We start from the raw sequence: 27,092 nt of genomic DNA on the forward strand, positions 1-27,092 counted from the left end.
CCCAAAAAGGTAATTTGATGCATCTCAGAAAAACAATTAATCCTGTCAATAAAAACTGTCATCCCATCCTGTAAACAATTTGCATGTTTCCAGTTAAATCCAAGACAACCTTAAAGTGTAAATTACTCCCAAAACTACCCTCTCCAAATAAAATACAAAGGGCTGGTTCATCATCAGAAATTTGGTCTGCCGGCTATTCTAGCAGCAACAAGTGCAAGAAGTGTGACTTGTTTACACTATCAATAAAACAATGTGAATGTGTTTCCACTTGAATTAAGTACATTCCTGCTCTTAGCTACAAATTTGTTTTCAGATGTAAACAAAAGTGCACTACTATATTAAAAAATATAATCTAAAAAATATATTCTAAACAGCACATTCATTTAGCTTCTGTGTATATACATCCATTTTTTTTATTGTATTTTAATTTTTTGTCTGCACCATCAACACCAAGTCAAATTCCTTGTAAGTGCAAACCTAGTTGGTGATAAACTTGATTCTGATTAGTACATTCTTGCTCGTGTAAAAGCATTAACTCAAGGTTTTCAAATAAACATTTGACAACCCCTAATAATCAAGCTGCATCATATATCAGAGCTCTGATTACCCCGTATGTTCCTAACAGAGCACTTCGCTCTCAGACTGCAGGTCTGCTGGTGGTTCCTAGAGTCTCTAAAATCATCTGATATTACCATAGCATAGAAAGTACTCCTGGGTCAATGTGAGCTTCTGAGCTTTCTCTGTCTCTGCTCTGTCTTCTCTAAGCCCTCATCTGGGTGGAGGCAGATGAGCGTTCACACTGAGCCTGGTTCTGGTTCTGCTGGAGGTTCTCCTCCCTGTTAAAGGGGAGTTTTCCTCTCCACTGTCGCTTCATGCATGCTCAGTATGAGGGATTGCTGCAAAGCCTTCAACAATGCAGACGACTGTCCACTGTGGCTCTACGCTCTTTCAAGAGGAGTGAATGCTGCTTTTCAGCACTTAATGCAACCTGCTGGGTTTCCTTAGAGAGGAAACGTTTTGATCAAACTGTCTGGGTGATAAATTTCACTTTGTAAAGTGCCTTGAGATAACATGTATGATGAATTGGTGCTATATAAATAGAACTGATGTAGTGCAATAGAAGTGCAACTACTAACAAAACTGCAACAGCACAAATTATTTACATTCAGTAAGACTGATCTGGTGTTCAACAAATCTCACTTCAACTTCAGGTTCCGTTTGAGAGATGAGTATTTCTTCCCTGCTACCAGGTGATTATTTTCATTTATAATATTGGATGCAGTTACAAAGAAAAACAAAAGTGCCCCGCATTACTAGGAGTCCAGCTCAAAGTTGCATGTGTGTGGCCCTTAAAAGGGCCTTTGTTGTTGACAGTAAACAGGTGGTTTACTTGGAGCTGGTGTACTTGGTGACGGCCTTGGTGCCCTCAGACACGGCGTGCTTGGCCAGCTCACCGGGCAGCAGGAGGCGCACGGCGGTCTGGATCTCCCTGGAGGTGATGGTGGAGCGCTTGTTGTAGTGAGCCAGGCGGGAAGCCTCGGACGCGATGCGCTCGAAGATGTCGTTGACGAACGAGTTCATGATGCTCATGGCCTTGGACGAGATGCCCGTGTCGGGGTGCACCTGCTTCAGCACCTTGTACACGTAGATGGCGTAGCTCTCCTTCCTGGTCTTTCTCTTCTTCTTGCCTCCTTTGCCGGCCGTCTTGGTCACGGCTTTCTTCGAGCCCTTCTTGGGCGCAGACTTGGCGGGTTCAGGCATCCTGATCACTTGTTCCTGCAAACAGCGACGAATGATCCGGCAGGGGGAGGGAGACTGATCTTATAGAGGCTGCATGCAAATCACACTGCGCTGTCTCCCACCTCTGATTGGCTCAGCTCATCGGAAGGTTTACCGTCACTGTGTGCGCGCTCTTGGGCAGCGTGTTACAGAAAATTATGAAGAAAAAAAAAAGCTTTCGACCGTGTGCGGCCCTGCTCTCGTGTGTCAATTATGCGTATATCCAAGAAAAATCGGTGAAATTTTCGGTGAAATAGAGATCTGGTCTCTATTGGATTTTTGCTTTGTTCCCCTTTCACGTTTCTCATTACACCCATCCCCTTTTGCTTGAGAACTAACATTAAATTAGCTTGTTTTTTCATCACTTAATCGGAACGGTCTTTGCCATTTTCACTGAATTTCCCCATGGTGGGACAATAAAACAATTCCGTATAACTTTTCTTATTGTCCAACTAAGGACAGATGCGCAAAAACAAACCGGTCTTCCTCAATTCATACATACAGATCATATTGACATTGAGAAAATAACATTTTTCTTCTTGGGCTTTTATTCATTGCTAGTATTGCTTCTTGTGGTCGATTTCATTTCCAGCCCAAACCAGCATAAAACCTGCACAACTTAAAAGAAAAAATAAGCCAAATTCTCAAACTCTCTCATGTTAAAAGCACATAAGACAACCAACCAAATAACACACAAGATCACTTTAACAATCATGATATATCAACCAGAAAAAAATAAAACTTTTATTAATAGCTTCCCAATATGAGTTGTAAATCTACCTTAACTTGATTTCGCTGACAGAATATACCTAAAACATTTCTTTAACACAGCCATGAAATTTTATGATCAGTAGAACAACGCCTCGTGAGGGATTTACGTTGACCAAACACTTGATTAACCATTATTCTTTTCTTGTTATATATTATTCATTGATGTCATAACAAATTTGACTTACTTAAAAAATAAATTGATCAGTAAAATGAGTTGAAGGAGATGGCATTTTATTAAAATGCTTATAGTTTTCTTCCAGACATTGGGAACTATTTTGATATATTTTGTTAGTAATTCTCTCTAAAAGCCCAACTAAAATTTTTTTTATAACCTGCTTATAAACCTATTTTTGTTCAAAATAAACCTGATTGGGTGGAAACCCGCCCAATTTGGCAACAATGACTACACGATTGCTTGTTTTTTCGATTATTTTAGATTTTGATAATTTCCTTACTCAGCAGTGTAGAAGTAGTCTGAGTCACTGTTCAGTCTGAAGCATAAAGAATGTTTTTCAAGTGTGCCCGCTTGAAGAAAAATGGAATGCCCTGTAATTCGTTTCTGCAGCCGGGTCTGCTTAATAGCTTCACTCGTCCATGCAGACATAAAGCATGTATGTTGTTTGCTGAATCAGCTTATGAGCCTCATACATAACTTGAACCGTAAATAACTACATTTAGGGAGGAATAATGTCTTAAAGAAATGTGTGTGGCTCTTAAAAGAGCCGTTGGGTTGCTGGTTGAGCTGCTGCTGCTTTAGCCTCCGAAGCCGTAGAGAGTGCGGCCCTGCCTCTTGAGAGCGTACACCACATCCATGGCGGTGACCGTCTTCCTCTTGGCGTGCTCGGTGTAGGTGACGGCGTCCCGGATCACGTTCTCCAGGAAGACCTTCAGCACACCGCGGGTCTCCTCGTAGATGAGGCCCGAGATACGCTTGACTCCACCGCGGCGAGCCAGGCGGCGGATAGCGGGCTTGGTGATTCCCTGGATGTTATCACGGAGGACTTTACGGTGCCGCTTGGCGCCTCCTTTCCCGAGTCCTTTACCTCCTTTGCCGCGTCCACTCATTGTTCTCTGACTGATTCAGTAACAACACTGATGGAGGACGACTGTGAACATCAGGCTTTAAACACGGGCTGCGGACGTAAAGGAAGATATGTCTCCCGCCAACTTTTGACTTCCGCATCTAGTTCCCAACCACGAGTCCAACACATTTCCGCTTATTGAACAATATTTTAAAATAAAATACATGATTCTTCACCACAAAACAAATTGGAAGACAGTGTAGGAATAACAATGTATAAAAATGGACGGCACGATTGTGTCTTTTGTGTTTATAAAAGTTCAGGAACCAAAAGATAGATTTTTTTTTTTTTTAAAGATGACTTTATTTAGCCAAATATGTTCCCTTCATCACTTGAGGTTTTTCTATGTACATTAAAATTTGCACATGCAATCTGCTGTAGGTCATCTTTTTTTAATATTTGATTTGTTAGTCATGTTACAGACCACAGGTCTAGTGCCGTGACAGAAGCTGAGAAACAAGTCATAAATAGGCAGGTCCTTCTTGACTGCGCTTCAGTATTGAAATGGGTAATTCTATTTCACTAACAATAACATTAAATGTCATTAAATAAGTACATTCTTTCAAAGATTGAATTAATAAGCAATTGTTGACACATTTGTTTTGCTTTTGGGTGACTTTTATACATCGTAATGGTGGTATATTCCACCCATGTAATTTTATTACATGGGTGGAATATACTGTCCCCCAACAGCATTTGGTGTAAATGGTCATATTGGTTTTGCTACTGGTTACATTTGTATGAAAAATTGCCTATAAAAGGAAATCTCAAGATGCATCTCATAATATATAATATAAAATTCTCTAAAATCCATTTTTCTGAATATTGCAAAGCAAGTTTGTAATTAGTAGCTCAAAGGGGACGTTTTTAGTTGGTCCTGTCCTCCTAAACCATGATTATGGCAGCAACCTTTATTTAGACGCGCTTCAGTTAATCTTACTGACTAAGTCACTTATTTATGTAATGGGGAAAATGCTCTTTAGACAGATGTGGGTGGCTCTTAAAAGAGCCGTTGGGTTTGTAGTTTCCAGGCAGGTTTACTTGGCCTTGGCGGGCTTCTCGGTCTTCTTGGGCAGCAGCACAGCCTGGATGTTGGGCAGAACGCCTCCCTGAGCGATGGTGACTCCTCCAAGCAGCTTGTTGAGCTCCTCGTCGTTGCGCACAGCCAGCTGCAGGTGACGGGGGATGATCCTGGTCTTCTTGTTGTCGCGGGCAGCGTTGCCAGCCAGCTCCAGGATCTCAGCCGTCAGGTACTCCAGCACGGCGGCCAGGTACACCGGGGCTCCGGCACCCACTCGTTCAGCGTAGTTGCCTTTCCTCAGCAGCCTGTGGACACGGCCCACGGGGAACTGCAGACCTGCTCTGGAAGAGCGAGTCTTGGCCTTGGCTCTAGCCTTGCCTCCGGTCTTTCCGCGTCCAGACATGTTCTCTACTTGGTAATTCTTTCCGAGAGAAGAATGCCGGCTTCTCGATGGATACAGATATTTATAGCGATCATCTGTTCACTGATTGGTCCAAATTCAGCAGACGGAACATCGTCCAATCAGAACAGTCTTAATCAAGTTTCCTCACTTCGGTAATCACTTCCGTTCATCAGAAGATGGGTTCTACAAAATAAAATACCCAAGTGCAAAAAGTTCAACACCTTTAGACAAAATATTTTTTACTCCCATGTGGGATCCTTATGGTAACTAAAATAAAGTCCAATAATAAATACATGACAGCATAATATAAACATACATTGATATTTGTTCACTGAAAAGATTTTAGTTACACAACAGATGCTACTTTATTTTGTGACATTTTGTCAAATTCAGTTGTCAATTACTTCTGTTATACTTAATAGATAGGACATTACAGATTAATAATATGAACCTATCAAAGTAATCCTCAAATCAAAAATGATAGGAAAATAAAATAAATAAAACACAGATAAGACAAGATCAGATAGGAACAAATAAACAAAAACAATAAGAAGAAAGAAAAAATAGAAACATATGTAATCATAACGGAGTACCCAAAATGGAGTCGCAGAAAACACAACATGAATAATAATATTGCTATTGCATCTGTTAAATGTTGGTGTATCTGAATCATCAAATGTGATACAGTGCTATCCTCACAGCAATCACACACAATGGTTCTTTTTTTTTTTCTTATTAGTAACATTTATGGCTATAACAATGTTAAGGAAAACGTCAGACATGATATTAAGGTCATTTTAGGGGGTGATTTCATTATCACTGTTAATTAGTTTCACCGAGCAGGCAAATAATGTATTCCCAGATTGTGGATTTTATGAAAGAGGCTTAATAGCTATATGAAGGGTAAATAACCCCAGCACTACAAACTACACATGCCCACATCTAAACATCTGTCCCTCTACACAATTGTTGTTAATAATGCTTTGTTATTCCAAATAAAGACAGTTGTGTGTGGGGGGGAAGTTGTTTATAAACCAATGGCCAGCATAAAAGTAGTTGTTTATGGAAGTTTGTCAATTTACAAGTTACATCTTAACAAAAAAGTCTAGGCCTCCCAAGGAGACATAAAAACATGTGCAGACAACACATATAGTTTAATTTGTGACATTTTGTCTAATGTGGTTGTCGCGGTTAGCTAAGTTACTTTAGACAGCTTTATTTGTCATTTTGTATGCACAATGTGCGTAAAGAACGAAATTTCGTTTGCATACAGCTTGAAAAATCACAGCAAATTGCACCAAATTTATCTTAGTTTATATATTGTAGTTACATTAACAAGTCTAAGCCTATCAAGGATTTAAATACATGTGTTGAATACAGTCAAGTGAAACAAGATTATTAATCAGAGCAGGAGGAAATGCAGCACTAGTTAAACAGGGACAGTACAGGACATGTACATGTAAATCGGGACTAAATATCATTGCACTTATGCTGAGTTAATGGAAAATATTACTCCAGGAGGCTGGATAAGACAATGAAAAAAAGCGTTTCAAAGAGAAATTCCAAATCATCATGATCTCTACATATAAAGAATCTAATGAGAGGGATCTGTGTGGCCCACACTTTCTCTTTAGCGGTAATACTTCATTTATAATTTGTGCGCATGCGCGAAAAGCTGCATGCATAATGCTCCTGTTGTAAATATAACACTTTATGTATTTAGAGCATGTAATACAAATTTCCCCCTGGGATCATTAAAGTAAGTCTGACAATTTGACTGCCGTTTTTTCAAACTTGTATCACAAAACTAAAATGAATAATGTGCTCTTTAGAGGAATGTGTGTGGCTCTTAAAAGAGCCGTTGGGGTGTTTTGTTCTGGGGTCAATCTAAGCCCTCTCTCCGCGGATGCGACGGGCCAGCTGGATGTCCTTGGGCATGATGGTCACCCTCTTGGCGTGGATGGCGCACAGGTTGGTGTCCTCGAACAGACCCACCAGGTAGGCCTCGCTGGCCTCCTGCAGAGCCATCACGGCAGAGCTCTGGAAGCGCAGGTCCGTCTTGAAGTCCTGAGCGATCTCCCTCACCAGACGCTGGAAGGGCAGCTTGCGGATCAGCAGCTCCGTAGACTTCTGGTAGCGGCGGATCTCTCTCAGAGCCACGGTACCGGGCCTGTAGCGGTGAGGCTTCTTCACTCCACCGGTAGCCGGGGCGCTCTTACGGGCAGCCTTGGTAGCCAGCTGCTTCCTGGGAGCCTTTCCTCCGGTGGATTTACGAGCGGTCTGCTTGGTTCTGGCCATTGTAGCTCAGGAGCTTTCTTCACGTTTCTAACTGAAGACATGAGTCCCGATAGCGAACAGCGGCTTTATAAAGAGACTGACAGGGGCGGGATCGCTTCTGATTGGCTCAGATTCAACACGTGCTGAAACCATTCTCACTCAACTATTGGTTGGATTTAAATTTTCAAAATAAAGCGCGAAACAAATGTAACAAACGCAGGGGGTGGGGGATTGAGGCGTTAACGGGTTTAAAAAAAATTACCGTATTAAATTTAATGGATCCTTAATACAAAAATGCACTGCCTGGAATAAAAAAAATCCATCAATGGTAAAATCAATTAGAGACACTATCTCTGATTCAAATGAAACAAGAAATTAACATCTATAATTCTAAGATACATGTAGTTGATTAGTTTACTTTGAGTTGGAAATATTCAGTCTCCAGGTTTTCAGTATAAATCCATAAATATAAATATGCCCACTAAAATGATTATTTCAGTGGTTTACATCTGCACTATGATCACGTGTTAAACTTACAAAAAGCATTGACAAAGAGCTAAAAATGTAAATTCACTGCAACTTTGACATGTGGGCTCAGATATGAACTGTATCTGGCATAATGTCAGAAATCAGCTGAATTCTCTGGGAAAGGCATAAATTATTCCACTAGTTTAGCATAACCAGTTTTCATCTTACTGCTGTACTGTTAAATCACTGCACTTTATCCTGAAACTGTCCTGCAAAATTACTTTTTTATCCTGCAAAGTTACTTTGATATCCTGCAAAGTTATATTGTTCTGCAAAGTTACTTTATATCCTGCAAAGTTGCTTTATTATCCTGCTAAATTATTTTATTCTGGAATCCACAGAAATTCTTAAGCTGTATGCAAATGAAATTTCGTTCTCTATGCACTCTTGTGCATACAAAATGACAATAAAGTTTGTCTAAGTCTTATTCAGCTATACACCTAACACTGCCTTTGGGGCAAAGTTGTTTAAACTCAGGGTAACTATCAATATACATATGTTTAAAAACATTTAGTGCTCATCAGGAATCATGTCTTAATTGTAGAAGTGGTGGCTCTGAAAAGAGCCTTTGGTGCACTGAGTGCTGGTCTTGCAGCTTTACTTCTTGGCCTTCTTAGCTGCGGGCTTCTTTGCTGCAGGTTTCTTGGCTGCAGGCTTCTTAGCAGCAGCCTTTGGCTTCTTGGCGGCAGCGGCCTTCTTAGGGCTCTTCTTCACCACCTTCTTGGGGGATTTCTTGGCCGCAGCCTTCTTGGGGGACTTCTTGGCGGCTGTTTTCTTAGCCGCAGCTTTCTTGGGGGTGCTGGCCTTCTTGGCGGCGGCGGCGGGCTTCTTGGCCTTAGCGGGAGCCTTCTTCTTCACCACCTTCTTGGCTGGTTTGGCCGCTTTGGTGTCCTTTGCCAGCTTGAAGGAGCCCGACGCCCCGGTGCCTTTGGTCTGGCTCAGGGTTCCTGCCGTCGCCAGCTTGGTGACGGCCGTGTTGATGCGCTTGTTGGCCTTGGTCACATCCACGCCTTTGCCGGCCAGCACCTTCTTCAGCGCCGCCAGAGACATGCCCTTGCGCTCCTTGGACTCGGCCACGGCGGCCACGATCAGCTTGGAGAGGCTGGGTCCATCCTTCTTGGCCTTGGAGGCTGCCTTCTTCTTCGGGGCTTTGGCCGGGGCTTTCGCCGGTGCCGCTGCTGGAGCTACTTCTGCCATGTTTCTCTCTTAATGTTCCTCTGAACGTGTGCGGCTCAGAGCAGGAGGCGGGACTTATAACACACATGAGAACCGTGAAGAAACAACTCAGCCCGCCGCTCTGCTGCCGCCACAAATCTGTCCACATCTGTGTTTTCTTCGCCGCCTTTTAGACTCTAAATCCTCTCCAAATTAAGGTGTTATGATATAAATCCCGTTTTAGCAGTAAGAAAACCCTTCTCTCTACATACTAACGTCCTGTTTGGTCTCCAGGACTTTTTCTTTTTGTTCCAGGAGCCTCCACACCCGTCAGACAGGCTGTGATTTTGTGCAGCGAGTGACGGGTTTTCTCCACATTTCGTCTCCTAAAATATATAAAACCGACTTGCATAGAAGATAAATATAATCCTGTCGTTTAAAAACAAGATTGCTGACCGAATGGAAATAAAATGGTTGTGTCAGTGTGGTTATCTGAGTAATAAACGGGAGAGATTTTCACGGCAGGAAACACACGAAAACTGTCGATGAATATGGCTGTCAGGATTTCCCTCTTGGATGAATCCGAGGGAAAGGACCTCTAATCCTATCAGATATTTCATTAAAACTAGTCAGACAAGTTTATCATTTCTTGTTTTGTAGTTTGCTTAAGCAGTTCGTTTTTATCAGAACAGAAATGTAATTTATTAACTGATTAGTTCCATTTGTTTGTGATTTCACTGAATCAGCCACTAAAAACTTTCTCTTTTTTTCCCCCTGAAATTCAAACTGGTCCGAAAATGTTTTCTACATTTGCTTTATATATTTGTTTTATTATTATTTCATTTGTAGCAGAATTTTGGGACATCTGCATTTTATTCGTAGTTTCTCTGAACTGTCAGGTTTCAGATTGAGTTTGAGGATGAAGAAAAAAAACAACCAACCAAAGATTTATTTTTACTTTTTTTAAAGCATCCTTTGTTCAGATATAAGATGGTAAACCACAGCTTGTTACATTTAATTTTGAAACCCCAGAGTTAGGCCCAAACTTGTTTTGCTCTGTGATGTTCAATTAAATGATGTTGGATTTAAAGCCTTTATAGGAACTTTTTTTGCACTTCATCATGCCGTCGCTCAAAAGGATTTATCCTGTCATGTCTTAAAATGTGGACATGATACCACTTACAGCCCTTGACTGGATCGTCACACTGTGAGAAGGGGAAGATGACTGTAGGGCAAGATGGTCAGAAATACAGGATTTAGCTTGACTGCAGGGTTCTGAGAGTTAGAAAGAAACATTTTGAAAATGTATTCTAAAATGTACATGTACCCAATTTAAAGAAAATTAAACTAGGGTAACGTGCTGTCTCTTTTATGTGTTGTTAAAAGACTTGCGGCAGCATTTTAAACTGACTGGAGATTATCAAGATCCTTCTTAAAAAAAAAAAAAGCTGTTCCATCTAATTAAAATTTTAACACCGTAGATCAAAGCTTTAAAATGCTTCTTAGACGAAAAGTCTCACAATTAATCCATTAAACTGGTATTCAAATGATATGTCGGAATGAAAAATAATACCAGGGGCTAACATTTGGTTCAACATAAAAAACAAAACAACTTCACCATCCAGAAATGCTTCCTCAATTCAAATGTTTGGAGTAGTGTGGAGTTTCAAGCTTTATATTATTGCCCAAACAAAGGCCTTGTTTTGGCTTAGGAAATATGCAAATTAAACCGAATCTGGTCCACCCCTTTGCAATGGGGAGTCGTTAGGGTCATTGTAGGCCTGGCTTACAGGAGATATGTTTTGATCACCTGCATGGAGGTGAGGATTGAGGTCATAAATTGGAAGAAATCAAACCTATTGTTGTGTTGTAAGTTTATGAAAAGTTTTGGAATGATCATGACCTGGATGACTGAGAACCTTCACCGGCATTTGGTTCGACAGAGGAGGCCAGTACATCAACATATTGCTTGAGTTCAGATATTCTGTTGTCAGGGGCAATTTTGGGGTTTTAGCCTGCAAGTAGTTGTCACAGTGTTTGATATTACTATTGCAGATTATCAAGGATGAAAACCATAATTATTCAGTAGGGTTAAGGGAAAAATGGAGCTGAATATCATCCCAAAGGGTCTCATGACTGAACCCTGTCGTACCCCACGTGGCTGGGTCTTGGAGTCTGAGTTTGCAAAAACACTCAATGCTCTGCCAGAAAGATGGGAGTTAGAAAACTAGAACGACTAAATCTCAGAGCCTGTTAATCAAAATACTATGATTTACAGCATCAAAAGCAGATTTAAGATCCAGAAGAACCATTACAGTGCCTGCTTCAGAGTCAGCTGACTTCAAAATGACTGGAAACTTTGAGCAAAACATTTTTTATTGAGAGGAACTTACGAAAGCAAGACTGAAGTTCCTCAAAGATCTTTTTTTTTCATACAAGAAATTAGCTGTACTGAGGTTTTTAAATGCAGCTTAAAAAACTCATCTTTTGTGGCTGACTATAACTGACGTTCTCCTTCTATTTTTAGTTTTCTGAAACGCAGCAAAGCTATCAGAGTCCTCTGAGTCACTTTGTGTCACTTTGTGATTTATGACTCGGTTAAAAGCTATACCTTCACTATTTGTTGGCTTTGAACTTTAAATCAGTCCTCTGGTCCAAATGGACGTTTTGTTGTTGCTGAATTTCGATCCAAGTCTTTTACTTTGTGTTTGTCTTTATAGACAGTAAAAATCAATAAATTAAAATATGACTTCAAATGAGGCTCATTTGTCAGATTAAAGGTACCTTTGAGAATAGTAATCTTTAACATATATTTATATATTTGTGCTATTTTGTATGCAGAGGTGTACATAAATGTAGACAACAGGGTCAGTAACTGTGGAGAGTGCCATAAATTGCTCCACAGTCTCGTTTAAACAGAAGCCAAAGACAATCTTTTACACCGCGTGACAAGTTAAAGCTATGAAATCCTCACAGTTAAAACGACTTTTGGAAGAAAACAGCTTCAGACTTCTTGTCAGGCCAACCTTGTCTCAGATCCCATTATGTTCAATTAAATAAAATACCCACTATCCCCTTTTTTTTCCATATCAAAAAGCATATTTGGCCTTTCATCACCTTAAATTATTCAGTGCATCTTGTCACAAATGGAGCTGCAGGACAGAGAAAATATTCATACCTGTCAGCCAGCATGTTAAATCTGAACAAATCGCTTTGTTTTTAGGAGCAGCAGAGGACCTTGAGCCGGGATGATTTGCTTCCTGACGATGAATACCAAAAAAGGATTTTTAGTGGGTGCAAAAAAATAGTGGCTGTGATGGTAGATCAGCATTGAAACTAAACTGGCAACATCGGCTGCAAACAACCCCAGGAGAGCAATATCAGCGAGCAAGCCACACACAGTTGGTGTGCAGAGTTCATAGCTGCTCCAAGAAGCGTTGTATACAGGCTGTAAAGACCCTTCCACACAGCGGCTGTAATCAGAGCGCACCGTGTTTTCCTCAGCAGTGCAATTCATCAAAGTGACGGCTGCCAACGAGTCTCAGTCAGCCAGACAGCCACAGCTAATCAATCATCTCTCTCTACCTGCTCTTTGTTTCACAGCCGTCTGCTGACATATTTTCAGCAGATCCACACGGATGCTCTCGCCCGGCACACCTGCAGTTTGGGGTTTGGTGCTGCATAAAGTCACTTTATCTGTATTACAAACATGTAACAACAGCTGAAGTTTTTTTCACATCGTAAAACCAGTTTATTCATTCAGAGCACAACAATCTAAGTCAAATCAATAACACTATTTTCTTTAAAAGACTCAAATGTAGAGCCACATTGCATTGGTCAAACATCTATATATATGAGAATGTTTAAACAGAAACATTACTTTGTTTTTTTTATAAAGCAACAGTAAACCAAGGATAGAGAGCACTGATAAAATAAGCTTTTAAATCCAGAAAGGTAATCTCGCCATATGCTATACCCTGTGAAAGATAAAATGAAAAATAAAACAAGATTTTCAGGACGGCACTTTTCTTTCTTTTTTTTCCCCAGTGTCCTGTCTAGCAATGTGGCAATAAGAATTAATATCGTAATGCCAAGTAGAGCTCGACAGATTTTGCTTTCACAAGTGGAGCAAACAGCTTTCACCATAATGCTCCGCTTGATTTGTGCATGTAAATAGCTTTATTGTGATTCCTGCAGGGAGAATTTCAAATTATATGGACACTACAATGGGAAAGTAGGAGAGTAAAAGAAAAACAAGAAGAGGAAAAAAAAGAGAGAAGAGGTGAAAGAAAGAAGAGATAAAAGGAAGAGAATGATAAAACGTCCTCTGTCTGCTCCATCACCTGGAAAGAGACACAAAAAGAACAACACAACCAACAGACATAAAGCAACAGATACAATCGAGTAACACCTTGATACCATTGCTAAATCATGTGTATTATTATTTAAGCTGACATGTGTAATGTGATACCTGAAAAAAGAAAGTAAAAGAAAGTAAATAAATAAATTATAGCCTTTCTGTATATAAGTGAACATTTAATACAACAGCACTTTTTTGTACAGAAGAAAAAAGGGCAGGTGTCCCAGTCCCACCTAGAGTCTATCTGTGCTCCATCAAAAACTTCTTCTGTCATGTTTCTTTCTAGTCTGACCCTGGTGCAGGCAACAATTATGGACATGATGTAAAATTTAACAGATTTATTGAACAAAGAAGAGAATAGTTGCTGTGCCGACTGAAATCTAAGGATGATCTGAGGAAATTAGCAGAGGTGATTTTGAGAGGATTTCTTCAATAATCTGAGGAGCGAGAAAGAACATCACTGGATGGTTTGAACCTGAGAATCAGCATGAATTGCATAAACTGAATTTTTGGCACAGGAGGAACCACATAACAAAGAGCGGTTAGGCCTGATGTGAGAAAAACAATCTGGCATCGGCCTCAGGGAATCTGCTCCTCTTTAAGCTCCTTCTCCACTGCAAAAAGGGAACTAAAAGTTAGTAAAGTTTTCTTGAAATTAGTGTATTTTTCCTTGATTTGGGCATGTAAATAAGATTATTTGCCAATGGAATGAGTATTTTGATGCCTAAAATAAGATAATTAGATACCCGGCACTTGAAATAAGATGGTGGAGATCAAGTGTTCCTATTTTAAGTGCAAAAATCTTATTCCATTGGCAAATAGTCTTACCTGCTCAAATCAAGGAAAAATACATTAATTTCAGGAAAATTTTACTTACTTTTAGTTGCCTTTTTGCAGTGGGAAGCTTTCATAAATCCTTCACCTCTAAGGCTCCAGTTCCATTTAAACCCAAAAGCATGATGCTGCCACCACCTTGCTTTGGTTTAGGACATTCTTTCAGAAAGTTCTTTGTGCAAACCATACCTTTTCAGCCTCGGTGTCATCAGACTGAAGTATAGTGTAAATGTGTTTCTTTAAATGTGCTTCAGCTAAATGTAACTAGGCTGGGATACTTTTCTTTGTAAGGAAATGTTTCCGTTTCGCCATCCTGCCCTGCAATGCATGGGATCTCCGAGATGATGAAATAAGATTTAGCGACTGCTTTGGGCATGTTTTTCCAAGTTTAAAATAAGGCTAAAATACAAAGTTAAATGTCTTCTTTTTTTTCTCTCTGTGCTCTAATGCAGCTTGCCAGGGATTCTGCACCGTTGCTACATGAGATGCAGCACTGGAAGACCAGAATTACTACATCCTTTCAGATGAGAGAGACATCCACCTGGGATTTATTTAGTTCACTTATGTGCTGCTGGGCAACAGTATTACAGTAGTTAAAAAAAAAAAAAAACATTAAAGCACACTGTCCTTTTCGGTCCACAGATAAAAGTAATTGTGTAAACCAGCGCTGACACCTTCATCTGTGCTGCACATGCTGATGCTGGGAGGCTGGTCTGACACGTAGGCATACAGCAAGCTCTGCAAGAACTGGTACCCCAGCTGAAGATGTTGTAATGCTTGCACTCTGGGAACCCGATATTCAAGTCAAACACGGGGTTATGTTTATTAAAAGATTTATTTTAGACAATATAGATGACAGACAGGCAGGGCGGGTCACTATCCACACAGGATATCCAAAAGCTGGCAGTGTGCACGCAAGCACTACAACGTGACGCTGAGTATGGAGAATAGTGACTGGGAGGTGGCTGAGAGGAGCATGGAGCATGAAACATGGAAAAATAAGTCAATCAGCCCAAAAATACAAACAATTAATTTAAGTTTATGAAGGAAAAACATCACATAAATCAATAGTGCACCTGCTGTTGCCCCTTTTGCCAGTAGGGCAGTATTATTACGTATTCTTCTCTAAAATATTGTAGCACAGAGCTCTGTTCAATCAATCATCTGAACAAGGAGAGAGGCTGGAGCACCTGCAGGCCTAACAAGACATGGATGTCCACTTAGACTGACAGGCTGGACAAGGAGAGCATTAATCAGAGAAGTAGCCAAGAGGACCATGGTAGCTCTGGAGGAGCTGCCAAGATCCACTCCACGGCTCAGGTGAGAAAAAGTGTCCACAGGATAATTATAAGCCGTTTACTCCACTCCCTTTATGAAGAAAACCGTTGTTGAAAGAAAGACATGAGAAGCTATGTAGGAGGCAATAGAGATGAGACCATAATTAAACTCTCTGGCCTAGTGGAAAGCACACCATCACCACAATGAAACATGGTGGTGGCAGCATCATGCTGTGGGAATCGTTTTCCTCAGCAGGGAAACTGCTCAGAGTTCATGGGAAGATACATCGGGTTAAATCCAGGATAATCCTGAAAGAAAACCTGAGAATGGGTTGTTCCAACAGGACAACCACCCTCAGCATACAGCCAGAGATATTATAGGATGGTTTAGACTGAAGTAGATTCATATGTTTAAATGGCCTAGTCAAAGTGCAGACCTAAATCCAGCTGAGAATCCACACTAAAAACTGATATCCACTGACCCTCTGAGCCCAACCTGGCTGAGAAGAATTAAAATTTCTGTGCGTAGATGTTCAAAGGTGATGACACACATGTGGTGTTTATGAACTCACTCATAAACTGTTGTTGAATCCACCAAGAACTTGTGTTCAACTTTATTTAACGAGCAACCTCATGTGCTTCCTACAGGTTTCCTTATTTCTAGTTCTACTACCTATTCATGTAGTTGCCCAAGTATTTGTGAACTCTGTATGTCTATCTAGTGGCCATATCAGGAACTATCACTGAATACATTCTGCATATCAACACAACACACACCACAAGACAGTTCTGCAAAGTATTCACTCATTTTTATATACAATTATATACCAAACTTTTGTGGCAGTAACATGGGTTTGAACATTTTTTACAAGGAAGGCACCAGTGGACATCAACATTCTACATGCAGTGCAACGAGAAACACTCTGCTCTCACTGATGGAAGCCCAAGGATCTTCTGTACCGTTTATGCTCAGAGTGGCAGTGTTTGAACATAAATACAGACATTTTTAATAATTCATTCTGTGTTTTAAAAACAGGTTCTGTGTTTAATATCAGCTGCTTCGTCGTGTCAACAAACTGGCATCTCCAGTCGGGGGCCCAGTTACGTGTAATCAGATTTTGACTGCACCGACTGTTTTTCCAAAGAAATTTCCTCTTCGCATCTGAAATGATCTCCTTCCTCCTGTAAGGAACGATGGGTTTAGAAAAAGCAAAGCTTGCAGTGCGGGGAGAATAACAGCGATGGGACTCGTTTAGGTGTGCTGTAATGAATCACTCTCGGCCGTGCTGTTGACATGTCCTGCACTGACGCTGGTGAGATGTTTGATCTGCTCCTTAATGGACTTTAAGAATCGCTCAATTTGTTTCTGCCATAATTGCCCAGAAGATGCACGCAGACCCTGATGATTGGTCGCCGATCGATTTACATTTTCCAATCTCAGATCCTGTCACAGAGAAACATAAATTAGAGAAGGAGAGACGTAGTTTTGATTTCTATTCTAGAGCGATTTTCATCTAATAACAGCTAGTCTTAAATATTCCAGTACAATTTTTAATAAAAAATGTTTTCAGCAATCTCCTGCCTTCTTTAGAGACGCTAAAACAGTTGCACTGCATCTCAAACCAGTAAATAATGCTCTGTATTTGTTGTGCTCTAGTCTAAAACATTGTACCGCTGCCTGATCTTACAGTCAGCTTATTTCTTTCACAGAATTGTAGTAAGTTATTGGTCGGGAATATTTGGCTTTAAAAATGGGCAAGAATGGCTAAAACTGTCTACTATTTATTTGTGTTTGCAGTACAATCAGCATCAGCTGAAGGTTAAATAATCTGTTTGTCTTTCCTGATGCTGGTCATATATAACAGAGGGAATATTGCTTGTTTCAGACAGAGCTCCAGGTAAATTTGTCCCCTCCTTCCCACATTTCACACCAACACGTTGCCATTTCTACCCTTTCTAGCTTCCATTTGGTACCCTTCAGGTATGAAGAAGCAGCAGCATGTCTAGTTATGCCAACCCAGCAGCAGATCCAGCAGCAGAACATTTAACTGCGTCACTGTGCATGAAAACACCATTACAGACTTGTGACGACAGAAGGGTCATCGTTCTTCCTTTTAACAGCTTTTAAGAAGAGTTATTATCACGCCTGTGTCCTTTACCTGGATTCCTGAGAGCAAATAAATGCCTCCACAGCACCAGTCTGGCTCTCCAGCACATAAAAGCTGCTGTGAAGATTACAAACAGAGAAGTGGAAACATCCCCTGTGGTTTGAAAGCCTGTTTTTAGCATTACATCTGTTTTGGCTTCCCTGCATCTTTATACGCATCTCATTCATAGATTAGTCCCATCTTATTCTGGTGAATGCCTGCTTTAAGACACAGTTTTTAGCCCAAAGTACATCTTGATTCTTTAAAAAAAAAAAAAACATTGGAAGTTCAGGATGCATGGCAGTCTTTAGGTTTTACCAACTACTAAAGCCCACCTCTTATTCCGATAGAGTCAGAGCTCAACAAATACACTGCAAAAAACGGACCTAAAAATAAGTAAAATGTTCTTAAAATGTGTGTTTTTGTCCTAGATTTAAGCAGGTAAATAAGATGATATGCCAATTGAATGAGTATTTTGACCCCTAAAATAAGATAACTAGACATATTGCACTTGAAATAAGATAATGGAGATGAGTTGTTCCTATTTTAAGTGCGTAAGACTTATTCCATTGGCAGATCATCTTAAATACCTGCTCAAATCTAGGACAGATACACTCATTTCGTTTTTACAGTGTATTAAGTGCCTCCTGGACCCGAACCAGCAGGCTGAAGGACAGTTTCACCCACTAGGCTGTCTGGAAAATTTGCATTGAGTTGTATTTTATTATTTGTTTTAATTACTTTCCTATTTTGAATGCAGGACACAGCTGAAACAAGTGAGAGACTAAATACCCAATAACATAAAATCCAATGTAGCACTTATCCCCAAAGACTCCAACAAAGTGATTATTCTTTCCCATTTAAACATGCAGTTATGTACACATAATCATGTGCGTGATTTATTTCTATTGCTGGCAATCTTCATTTGAAGCAGTTTCACAGAAGCACTTTGCATCAAAATACTGTCAAGCTTCTTATTTTAGTTACCAACTCGATTCAAAATGATAAATCCCTCCGTTTTCTGTCAGCCTCGTTGTAATATAAGAGGTTTGTTTAGATCGTGGCGACGACTCCTGCAGGTTCATTGCAGGGGTGAAGTAGAGAGAAATGTCAACTTTGGAGCGGCAGCTCTGACAGCAGAATATTATGATTGTGTGGATGATTATCCAGCTTTGCTCTTCACTGTCCTTCAGCGGTTCAACAGCCTGATTTACATACTCATAAATCATTCTGGTCCAGCTTGCCTCTCGGAAACAGACACACACCTGTCGGTTGTGTAATAATGAGCTGCTTGAGCAAGAACAGCCACATTCTCACGGATTAAATCTCATATTTACTCAGAGCACTTTAATTAGACTTAATTTAACTAAAGATGAGCTGACTGTTATCAATGAGCTCTGCTTTAAATCAGAGCCCTTTGAACATTAATAGTTTATGTCCATGGAGGTAAATTATTCTGAAGTTTCCACTAACAGTGACTAATTTATTGTTGTTACTCTCATCAGCGAGAGTTTGGGTCGTTTGTTGCTTGCAGAACATAAAAGTATAATAATGAAGCCGCTGGACTTAGCCTTGATCATTTCAAACAGCAAACCTTTATGCATTCATTGAGATTTTTGGTAATTAACCAACAATGTGAGGTGGGAGGATGTAATAAATGGGTTTCATAAACAAATGTTTGTATTCAGTCTGCCGTTCTAGCTCCAGGTCTCTTTGTATGGAGAAAACTTCTCAAGATGAGTCAGATTGGATGGAAATCCGATTAACATAAATTTTTCAAGCCTTGCCACGATTCTCAGTTGGATTGAGGTCTGGACTTGGACTAGGCCATTCCGTAAATATGCTTTGATCTAAACTGTTCAACTGTACCCTGGCGTGTTTAGTGTTGCTCTCCTGCTGGAAGGTAAATTTCTGCCCCAGTCAAAAAGCTTTTGCAACCTTTAACAGGTTTTCTTCAAGAATTGTTCTGGATTTAGTTTCCCTGATCCTGCTACAGGGATATCACCACAGCATGATGCTGCCATCACTGTATTTAATCATAGGGACGCTGTGTTCACATGCTGTGTCTTCTTCTACATATTTGTGGTGTCCCCTACATGGTTGTGGCCACACTGAAAATGTTTTATGTTTTCTAACCTTCCATGAAGGCTGGATTTGTGGAGTACATAATGTTGTCCTGTCAACAGACTCTCCCACCGGAGCTTTGAATCTCTGCTGGTCCTCCAGAGTAACCGGTTAATGCTCTCCTTGCCTGGCGTGTCAGTTTGAGTGGCCGGCCATATTGTGGCAGATTCAGGAAGCTGTTTGTTCTCTAATGTCCTCTGATGGACCTCTGAAGCCTTCAGAGAACAGCTGTGTTCATACTGAGAGTAAATTACACACTGACAGACTCTTCCGTGTAGGGTGTGGTAGTAAAGTGGCCTGAAAACAAAGGAAGCCAAGAAATGCCATGTTGCAGCATGTATAAAATCTAGTAGTTCTTAAAAACAACAAAGCATGTCTCACAGTTACTCTTTGCTTAATGAGGGACAGTTATAATATTATTCTGTGTATTAAAAACTTCTAACTTCCTGTATCAGCAAGCTGTGCCACAGTACTATTTATTTAAAACATAGCAGCTGTTCCAGCTGGTGTATTAGTATTTCCGACTTGCTCTATAACAGTGAGACATAAGATGAATTTTTGTTTTATTATTTTTCGTCATACGGAAAAAAAAAAGTTTGCTGTTAAAACTTAAAGTTGAGAAGTTATAACAATCAGTTGCCACAAGAGGGCACTGCAGCCCCAGCTGCCGTTCAATTCACTCAGGAAAGGCAACATAAAATCAGTAACTAAACAATCCTGGTCATTTATTTATACTGGTTTTCATTACATGTTTACATGTTATTGACTGTAAAGGTGGTATATATATGGCTTATATTATTTTATATTTCTGTTTGTTTTTTGTTGTTCGTTCAGAAAGTATTTACCATAAATATGAAAGCTACAACAACGGAAGGATTTTCCATACCCCATTTATCTCAAAGAAAATGACTACACCACATTTCTGTTGAGGGTTTTAGAATATTTCTCAGTGGCAAGATGATAAAAACTGTCGCTGCTCCTATTTTTTGTGTGTTTATCATTTTTACCTTATTGCAATATGTCTAATAAACTGAGCACTATGGGGGAAAAAGATGAACCAGAGCACCAATTTGATTTATTTAAGTCTTTTTGGTGTCAGTGTAAATAAAACACCATGAATACCAGCAGAAATACGTGAAACACACATCTATACTTAAAGTAGTGTCTACTCCCCTCTTTATCATAGTTTCCTACCAAGTTGCTCCCAGGTAAATATGTTCTAGTGAACTGATGTCTACCATAACATTCAGGAGACTTTGAAACAAAGGGTTAGGCCTCCAAATGGCCCAGTGTCAAGGATTACTTCTCTCTCTCCAGCAACAAAGGCTCCATTGTGCCACAGCAGACCCTCAAATTAGCAGCAGGGGCGAATGCACGCTTAACTGGGCCTGACAGATCCAACAGATTCCCCGAACTCTGAGGACTGAGACTGAGGTTCTCGGATTCCCTCAAGAAATATTAAAAAAAGATTTAAAATGTGTTCAGAAAATAAAAGCATGAATCCAATTTGTGTCTCTGTGGAGTTAAAATAGATTGTTATGGATACAAATGAAACTGTCCCTAATCTAGTAATAAATAAATAAATAAGGTCCCAATATGAAGATGGATTAAACTGCAGCACCTAAAACATGTTAGGAAGAAGGCTGCCGTTCCTTCAGGCTCTTCTGTCCCTGCCTGGATTCATTTATTGAACTCAAATCGTGATTCAAAGGAGCTGTTTTTGATATCTATTCTCACTTTCCATCTGACTCAATCTCAGTTTTTAATTACACTTTCACCTTTCTTAAAATGGCCTTGAATGTGAACCTTAGAGCTGAAACCCAAGCAGTGAGTCAAGTTAATGAGAGTGAGGAGAGTTTTTTTTTCCCTCAATGCATTTTCAAAATAAAACTCACTTTCGCCTCTGGAAAACAAAAACCCCTTAATACTGTTTAACGTTGTTGGTTTTGTTGATTTTATTTTTTTAATCAAATGTGTTCTATTTTCAAAAAGGTCTAGGAGGTCAGTAGAGGGAAATCCACATATCCTCCTTCAGAGCAACAATCTCCAGCTCATTCTCCCAGGCTAGAAGTGATAGATCTCAGTGGAGATACTTCAGGACACCATCCGATGTTGCTGGGCATGCAAACTACTGACGACCAGAGTTGCTGCAATGATTTCAGCAAATTGGTCCAGCTTGCTGCATCTGTTTTCATTTTCACTTTCTCTGTGACTTTGGATTAAGTCCTCCATGGCTTCATCATTTTCTTTTCATCAAGTGTTGTGACATCTTTTAATTCCTAAAGTTACCAATTCCATGTCATTATAGATATCCGGCTTTTTTTTTTTTCAAACTTGAAATCTGATGTGTTTATAAAGTTCCTTTGATGTGTTTGTGGTTGTCCCTGTACTTGCAGCTGAGTGAGAACACGTTTTGTTCATTTTACTAATAAAGTGAGGACTTTGATGTAAAGTGAGGACCTTTTGTCGGTCCTCGCTTTTATTCTGGGCTAAGGGTTAGGTTTAGCACTATGGTGTCAATTGGGTTTATGGTCAAGGTCAAGGTCAGGCCATAGAAAGGCTTGAACGTCTATGCAAGAATGTGTGCGTGTGTGTTAATATGCCTAGAAAAAAAAAGAAAATACAAAGTATAAAATTAGAAAATCTAAAAGGATTCGTCTTCATCAGGCATGTCCAAAGTGTGGCCCTGGGGCCATTTGTGGCCCCTGTGCCCCCCCAACTACATATTTCAAAAAAGATTTGGTCCACCTGCACAGGTGGCTGATGCAGATCAAAGATTTTAGTTTTTGATTAGGACAAAATTATTACGGAAAAGTTAACATCCTACAATTGAAAATATTAATTATAACACTAAGTATTCATCTATTAATAAACACACTTTTGACATTCTCTTTAATTGCATAGCAAGATCTATCCAATTAAATTTATTAACTCAAATGCAGACTTTGGTGCATTAAAATCTGTTTGGAATTCAATTATTAAAATTGACTAATTACAGTGTTTTCAAAGAACAACTGACCCAAATATTGTTATTATATTGCTAGACCAAAAAGAGTTGAGTTTAATATTGTTAAAGAGTCAAATTAAAATATTCAAAATTATTTACAAACTGGATGACCATCTTTTAATACAACAAATGAGCCGTACAAACCCTTTTTTTTTAAAAGTTTGAATCAACAATGATTTACACATTCATTCCCTACAAAAGAATCTAATGTATTCAGTTCATTTATTTAAAATTGTCATATTTTGTAAAAAAATAAAAAAATAATAAAAAAAAAAATAAAAAGATTTGGTCCACCAGCACAGGTGGCTGATACAGATCAAAGATTTTAGTTTTGGATTAGGACAAAATTATTACAGAAAAGTTAACATCCAACAATTGAAAATATTAATTACAACACTAAGTATTCATCTATTAATAAACACACTTTGACATTCTCTTTAATTGCATAGCAACATCTACCCAATTAGATTTAATTACTAAAATGCAGACGTTGGTGCATTTAAAAATGCTTGGAATTCAATTATTAAAATTGACTATTTACAGTGTTTTCAAAGAACAACTGACCCAAATATTGTTATTATATTGCTGGACCAAAAAGAGTTGAGTTTAATATTGTTAAAGAGTCAAATTAAATTATTCAAAATTATTAACACACTGGATGACCATCTTTTAATACAACAAATGAGCAAAACCCGTTTTTAAAAAAAAAGTTTGGATCAACAATGGTTGCACATTCATTCCCTACAAAAAAAATCTAATGTATTTAGTTTATTTATTTAAAATGGTCATTTTTGTAAAAATAAATAAATAAATTGTTCCGTTTTTGACCCTCGAGTTCATGTGCCGAAAAGTTTAGACACCCGTGAACTTTTCTAAGACGCTTTATTTTGAAAGGGTGCAGCCGGCACTTCCGGCGGTGACTCCTGCCGGCGTGACGCAGCTCCTCGATCCTCGGGGGAGTTTAGTGGGAGGAGGAGGAGGAAAATCTCCGCTTCCAGTCTTGTTTCGGAGCTCCTGGAAGAAGCAGAACCAGCTGGCCGTGAGTTCTTGTCCCCCTGGATCTCTTCTCGGTTCCGCTCTCCAGTCGCAGCGGACTCGGACATGTAACACGAACCGAGTTTCGGGGTCGGACGCAGGGGAAAAAAAGAGGAGAACCGGCGGCTCGGTTGGTGTCCGTGGTGGGAAATGTCGCCCAACTGAAACTTCGGGAGACTCTTCAAGGATTCATTTAGTTCCGAGCCGCTTTCCTCCGGGTAGGATGTGAATTTTGGGAACTTTTCCAGGAGCCGTGGAGTTTATTGGGAGCGTCTTTTTTTTTTGTTTGTTTTTTATTCCGGGAGAAGGGGGGAACGTCGTGAGGAAAAGGCGGACGGTTGATCCAGATCCAGAGGTAGGTCCACCAGCGCTTTCTGTCACTTTCTCAAACCCTCCATCCTCATTTTCTGATGAGTTTCCAGTCACTTCTAAGTTTTCCGCTCGTCTAAAACCTGCTTTAATGACCTAAATGAAGACGTAAAGCCTGTTTCTAAACGCTGGTTGATCAGTTCTCCACGTGTGAGCAGACTTTAATAGAAATGGCTACAGCCATCACTCATTCCCCTGATTAATGCAGTCTGGTTGCTGTGCTGTAGGGACACATCCAGATGTTTTCTGCTGACCCACCTCACAGTTAGACGATTTTATGGGATTTATTTAAACACCTTTACATGGGTTGAACTGTAAAACACCTCATCTGGAGACTTTTGTGGGCTAGAATAGACTTCCAGCTGCGTTTTGAGCACATCTGGAGCATGTTCTGACCCGGTTCTCTCATGTTATTATGGCCAACAGGAGGGTTTTAGGCTTTATTATTATTATTATTATTATTATTATTATTATTATTATTATTATTATTTCCCCAGAGTTGGTTTGCAGCAGATGTTTGCTACTTCTGGGCTGTTTGCATGCAAATTAGGGCTGGGCGATATGGATTAAAAAAATAAATCTCCGATTTTATCATACCAAATCCGATTAATCGATTTTTTTCCCCCTCCTTTTTGTTTCATAAAAAGAAATTCAAGAAATTATTTTAAAACCTTGCATTTATGTCAACGATTTCGTCAGGGAGTTGACCTGAATTCAAAGTGCAACTAAAACAAGCTGTGAAACATGCTTGTAAAACAAGATGGTAGCCTTGCCATTATAAACAATTAAAATATAACAAAACATTTGCTGCTAGTGGTATTACACATTGAGCTAAGAACAGGCTTCACTGCACTTGTGAACTTCAAACTAAGTAAAAAAAAAAAAAAGTAAATGAAGTACCTCGTATTATGGTAAAAAAAAGTTTCCACTTAACAATATTTTGACAATACATTTGCCTAAACATATATTCAGCATCACATGCTGTTCTCTTCATGGAAACCCAATGAGTGTATTGGCAAAATAAAATCTAGATTTTCCAAAAATGAAATCTTAAAGAATTGTTAATTTGAATTAATTGATTAAATCGATTTATCGCCCAGCCCTAATGCAAATATATGAAAACCTTTAGAGAAGTCAGTATATCTACACTGGTGAAAAGCTGTTGTAAAGCCATTATCCTCTGAAACTTTTCTTCTTTTTTTTTTTTTTAAAACATCTGAACTATAGCTTCCAGAACCAACAGGAAGCGACTTGACTTCATTATTCTGAGTGATTTTTTTTTTTTTTTTTTTCTTGAAGCGTGGATTCAGCCTCATGTTCGCCATCGTTGTGACGTGACAGTTGAGCCTGTAAAACCAGACCCTGCTGCGGTGGAAAAACCATTTATGATTCAAAGGTTGACAGATCCAAACTTGTCTTTGATTATTCTAAGGAATCTGTGTGGGGACGGACGGATCAGTCAGAACCACAAATTCCCAGCATTGCATGTTAAGGTTCTTGCAGAAAGATGCTGACATCAGGGGGATAAACCGCCTGGATCAGTGGACCGTTCTGTCATAAATTAGGATTTAAATCGGGCCTTTTCGTCGTTTCTCTGCAGCACATTGGAGACAATCTGTGTGACATTCCACAGATTCAATTAGTTTAGTTTGGGGTTTAAACCCAACAAATGTCCATCTTTTTGACAGTTTGGGATTCAGTGACTCTGTCATTGACGTTTAGATTTTTACCCGCATAGTTTCTGCTAGGGCTGAACGATTTTGGAAAATAATCTAATTGTGATTTTTTTTTTCTTAATATTGCGATTTAATGCGATTTTTTTTTACAGTTTAATTTATCATGTCTTTTTAAACATATACAAACAACAAATCATTTTGTTTCCTCGCCGTGTGCAGATTAGTTGCCAAAAGACCCACAGCATCTAAAACTCAGAGCAGTAATAATTGCGTTCTGCCTACAATATATTTCAACCAAAATTGCAATTTTGACTTTTCTCTGCGTTAACCACAAGCAACAAAAATGGCGTCTAAATAAAGACATTTGTAAACAAGGACTATTCAAAACAAGAACTTTCAATGTTTCTATTAATCAGAATATTATTCAAGAGAACAGCTTTTAATTGATTTGGACATCAATCCTTGTTGAAACATAAAGTGCAACCAACAAGCAAGTCTATGTATTAAACTGATTGACCTGTACTTAATGCTATGTATGATTATATAAACTCTAAAACAAGTAATAAAGTTAGTTTATCTCACTGCTGCAGCTCTCTTCCCTTCCACGTGGAGGCAAACCCACTTTAAACATTTTACTGACACCTAATGGACGTGTCTAATTCCCTAATTGTTACAGAGCCAAAAATTGCAGACCTCTGCGACTTGGAAATTGCGTTTTTTAAATCGCGATTATATTGAAGATACGATTAATTGTTCAGCCCTAGTTTCTGCTCTTATTTGGAGGAAATGGGTGGTATTTTGCTGGTTTTCTTGGCAAAATAACCAGAGCGTAATTGCAGTTTACCTACTAGTGTCGGAAATAATGCTGGTCAAAGCAGACACCATGAGGTTTTGAGTATTGAGTCAAGGCTTACGCTGATGATATGAATGTTTTCCGAGCGTCCTGAACTGTTAGAATGACTCAGACATTTTGGGGAAAACATTAGTCAGGGCTTTAAAAATAGATTTGTTTTGTAAAATAAAAAAATTGGCCTTAAAGTCACAGATGATGATGGGGGCGGAGACTTTGACCGCCTGTTGGGTTCAAAGGGAAACATTTCTGACTTCAGGCTCTAAATCACAAGCTGCTTATTTTTCAGCTCGTTTTAATGTGACGTTTTCTGGGTAAACTGATCCAAATTAATGAAATCTGCCTCCAGTAATCATATAAATATCCCCACTTACTGTTTATAGAAGCTAGCTTGCAA

The 27,092-nt window shown here is 39.4% G+C and overlaps 5 protein-coding genes and 1 long non-coding RNA gene across 8 annotated transcripts in view; 2 read left to right on the forward strand and 4 right to left on the reverse strand.

Moving 5' to 3' along the window:
- The window catches only part of LOC118566589, a 28,911-nt gene extending 14,054 nt beyond the window's left edge, over positions 1-14,857 (forward strand). The window contains exon 5 of the long non-coding RNA XR_004933125.1: positions 14,663-14,857. This is a non-coding gene — a long non-coding RNA (uncharacterized LOC118566589). The remainder of the gene's footprint in view (positions 1-14,662) is intronic.
- LOC118566578 (histone H2B 1/2) lies at positions 1,311-1,795 on the reverse strand. The gene has a single exon (XM_036149040.1). It carries the CDS (start codon positions 1,759-1,761, stop codon positions 1,387-1,389), a length of 375 nt encoding a protein of 124 aa, XP_036004933.1. The 5' UTR covers positions 1,762-1,795; the 3' UTR covers positions 1,311-1,386.
- LOC105918353 (histone H3) lies at positions 3,236-7,536 on the reverse strand. Its single transcript, XM_036149051.1, has 2 exons — positions 7,004-7,536; positions 3,236-3,621 (listed from the first exon to the last, which is right to left on the reverse strand). Exons 1-2 carry the CDS (start codon positions 7,352-7,354, stop codon positions 3,304-3,306), a joined length of 669 nt encoding a protein of 222 aa, XP_036004944.1. The 5' UTR covers positions 7,355-7,536; the 3' UTR covers positions 3,236-3,303.
- On the reverse strand, positions 4,516-5,095 carry LOC105918352 (histone H2A). Its single transcript, XM_012853421.3, has one exon. The coding sequence runs from the start codon at positions 5,054-5,056 to the stop codon at positions 4,670-4,672; it is 387 nt and encodes a 128-aa protein (XP_012708875.1). The 5' UTR covers positions 5,057-5,095; the 3' UTR covers positions 4,516-4,669.
- On the reverse strand, positions 8,252-9,082 carry LOC118566586 (histone H1-like). Its single transcript, XM_036149048.1, has one exon. It carries the CDS (start codon positions 9,056-9,058, stop codon positions 8,459-8,461), a length of 600 nt encoding a protein of 199 aa, XP_036004941.1. The 5' UTR covers positions 9,059-9,082; the 3' UTR covers positions 8,252-8,458.
- An 8,859-nt stretch (positions 14,858-23,716) lies between the features above and the next one.
- The window catches only part of LOC105937131 (plexin-B2), a 239,638-nt gene continuing 236,262 nt past the window's right edge, over positions 23,717-27,092 (forward strand). For all 3 annotated transcript variants that reach the window (XM_021324427.2, XM_012878283.3, XM_021324428.2), the window contains exon 1: positions 23,717-24,155. The gene's annotated coding sequence lies outside the window, so the exon portion shown is untranslated. The remainder of the gene's footprint in view (positions 24,156-27,092) is intronic.

This window comes from Fundulus heteroclitus, chromosome 17 (genome assembly GCF_011125445.2).
Source record: "Fundulus heteroclitus isolate FHET01 chromosome 17, MU-UCD_Fhet_4.1, whole genome shotgun sequence".
NCBI lineage: Eukaryota > Metazoa > Chordata > Actinopteri > Cyprinodontiformes > Fundulidae > Fundulus > Fundulus heteroclitus.

Bases quoted from the DNA above. Each gene is read 5' to 3' on its own strand.
- LOC105918352 (XM_012853421.3), bottom strand. From the start codon at position 5,056: ATGTCTGGACGCGGAAAGACCGGAGGCAAGGCTAGAGCCAAGGCCAAG.
- LOC118566586 (XM_036149048.1), bottom strand. From the start codon at position 9,058: ATGGCAGAAGTAGCTCCAGCAGCGGCACCGGCGAAAGCCCCGGCCAAA.
- LOC118566578 (XM_036149040.1), bottom strand. From the start codon at position 1,761: ATGCCTGAACCCGCCAAGTCTGCGCCCAAGAAGGGCTCGAAGAAAGCC.
- LOC105918353 (XM_036149051.1), bottom strand. From the start codon at position 7,354: ATGGCCAGAACCAAGCAGACCGCTCGTAAATCCACCGGAGGAAAGGCT. The intron at 3,622-7,003 runs GTGACCATCATG...TGAATCAGTCAG, and splicing joins GCGCCATCCACGCCAAGAGG to AGAACAATGAGTGGACGCGG.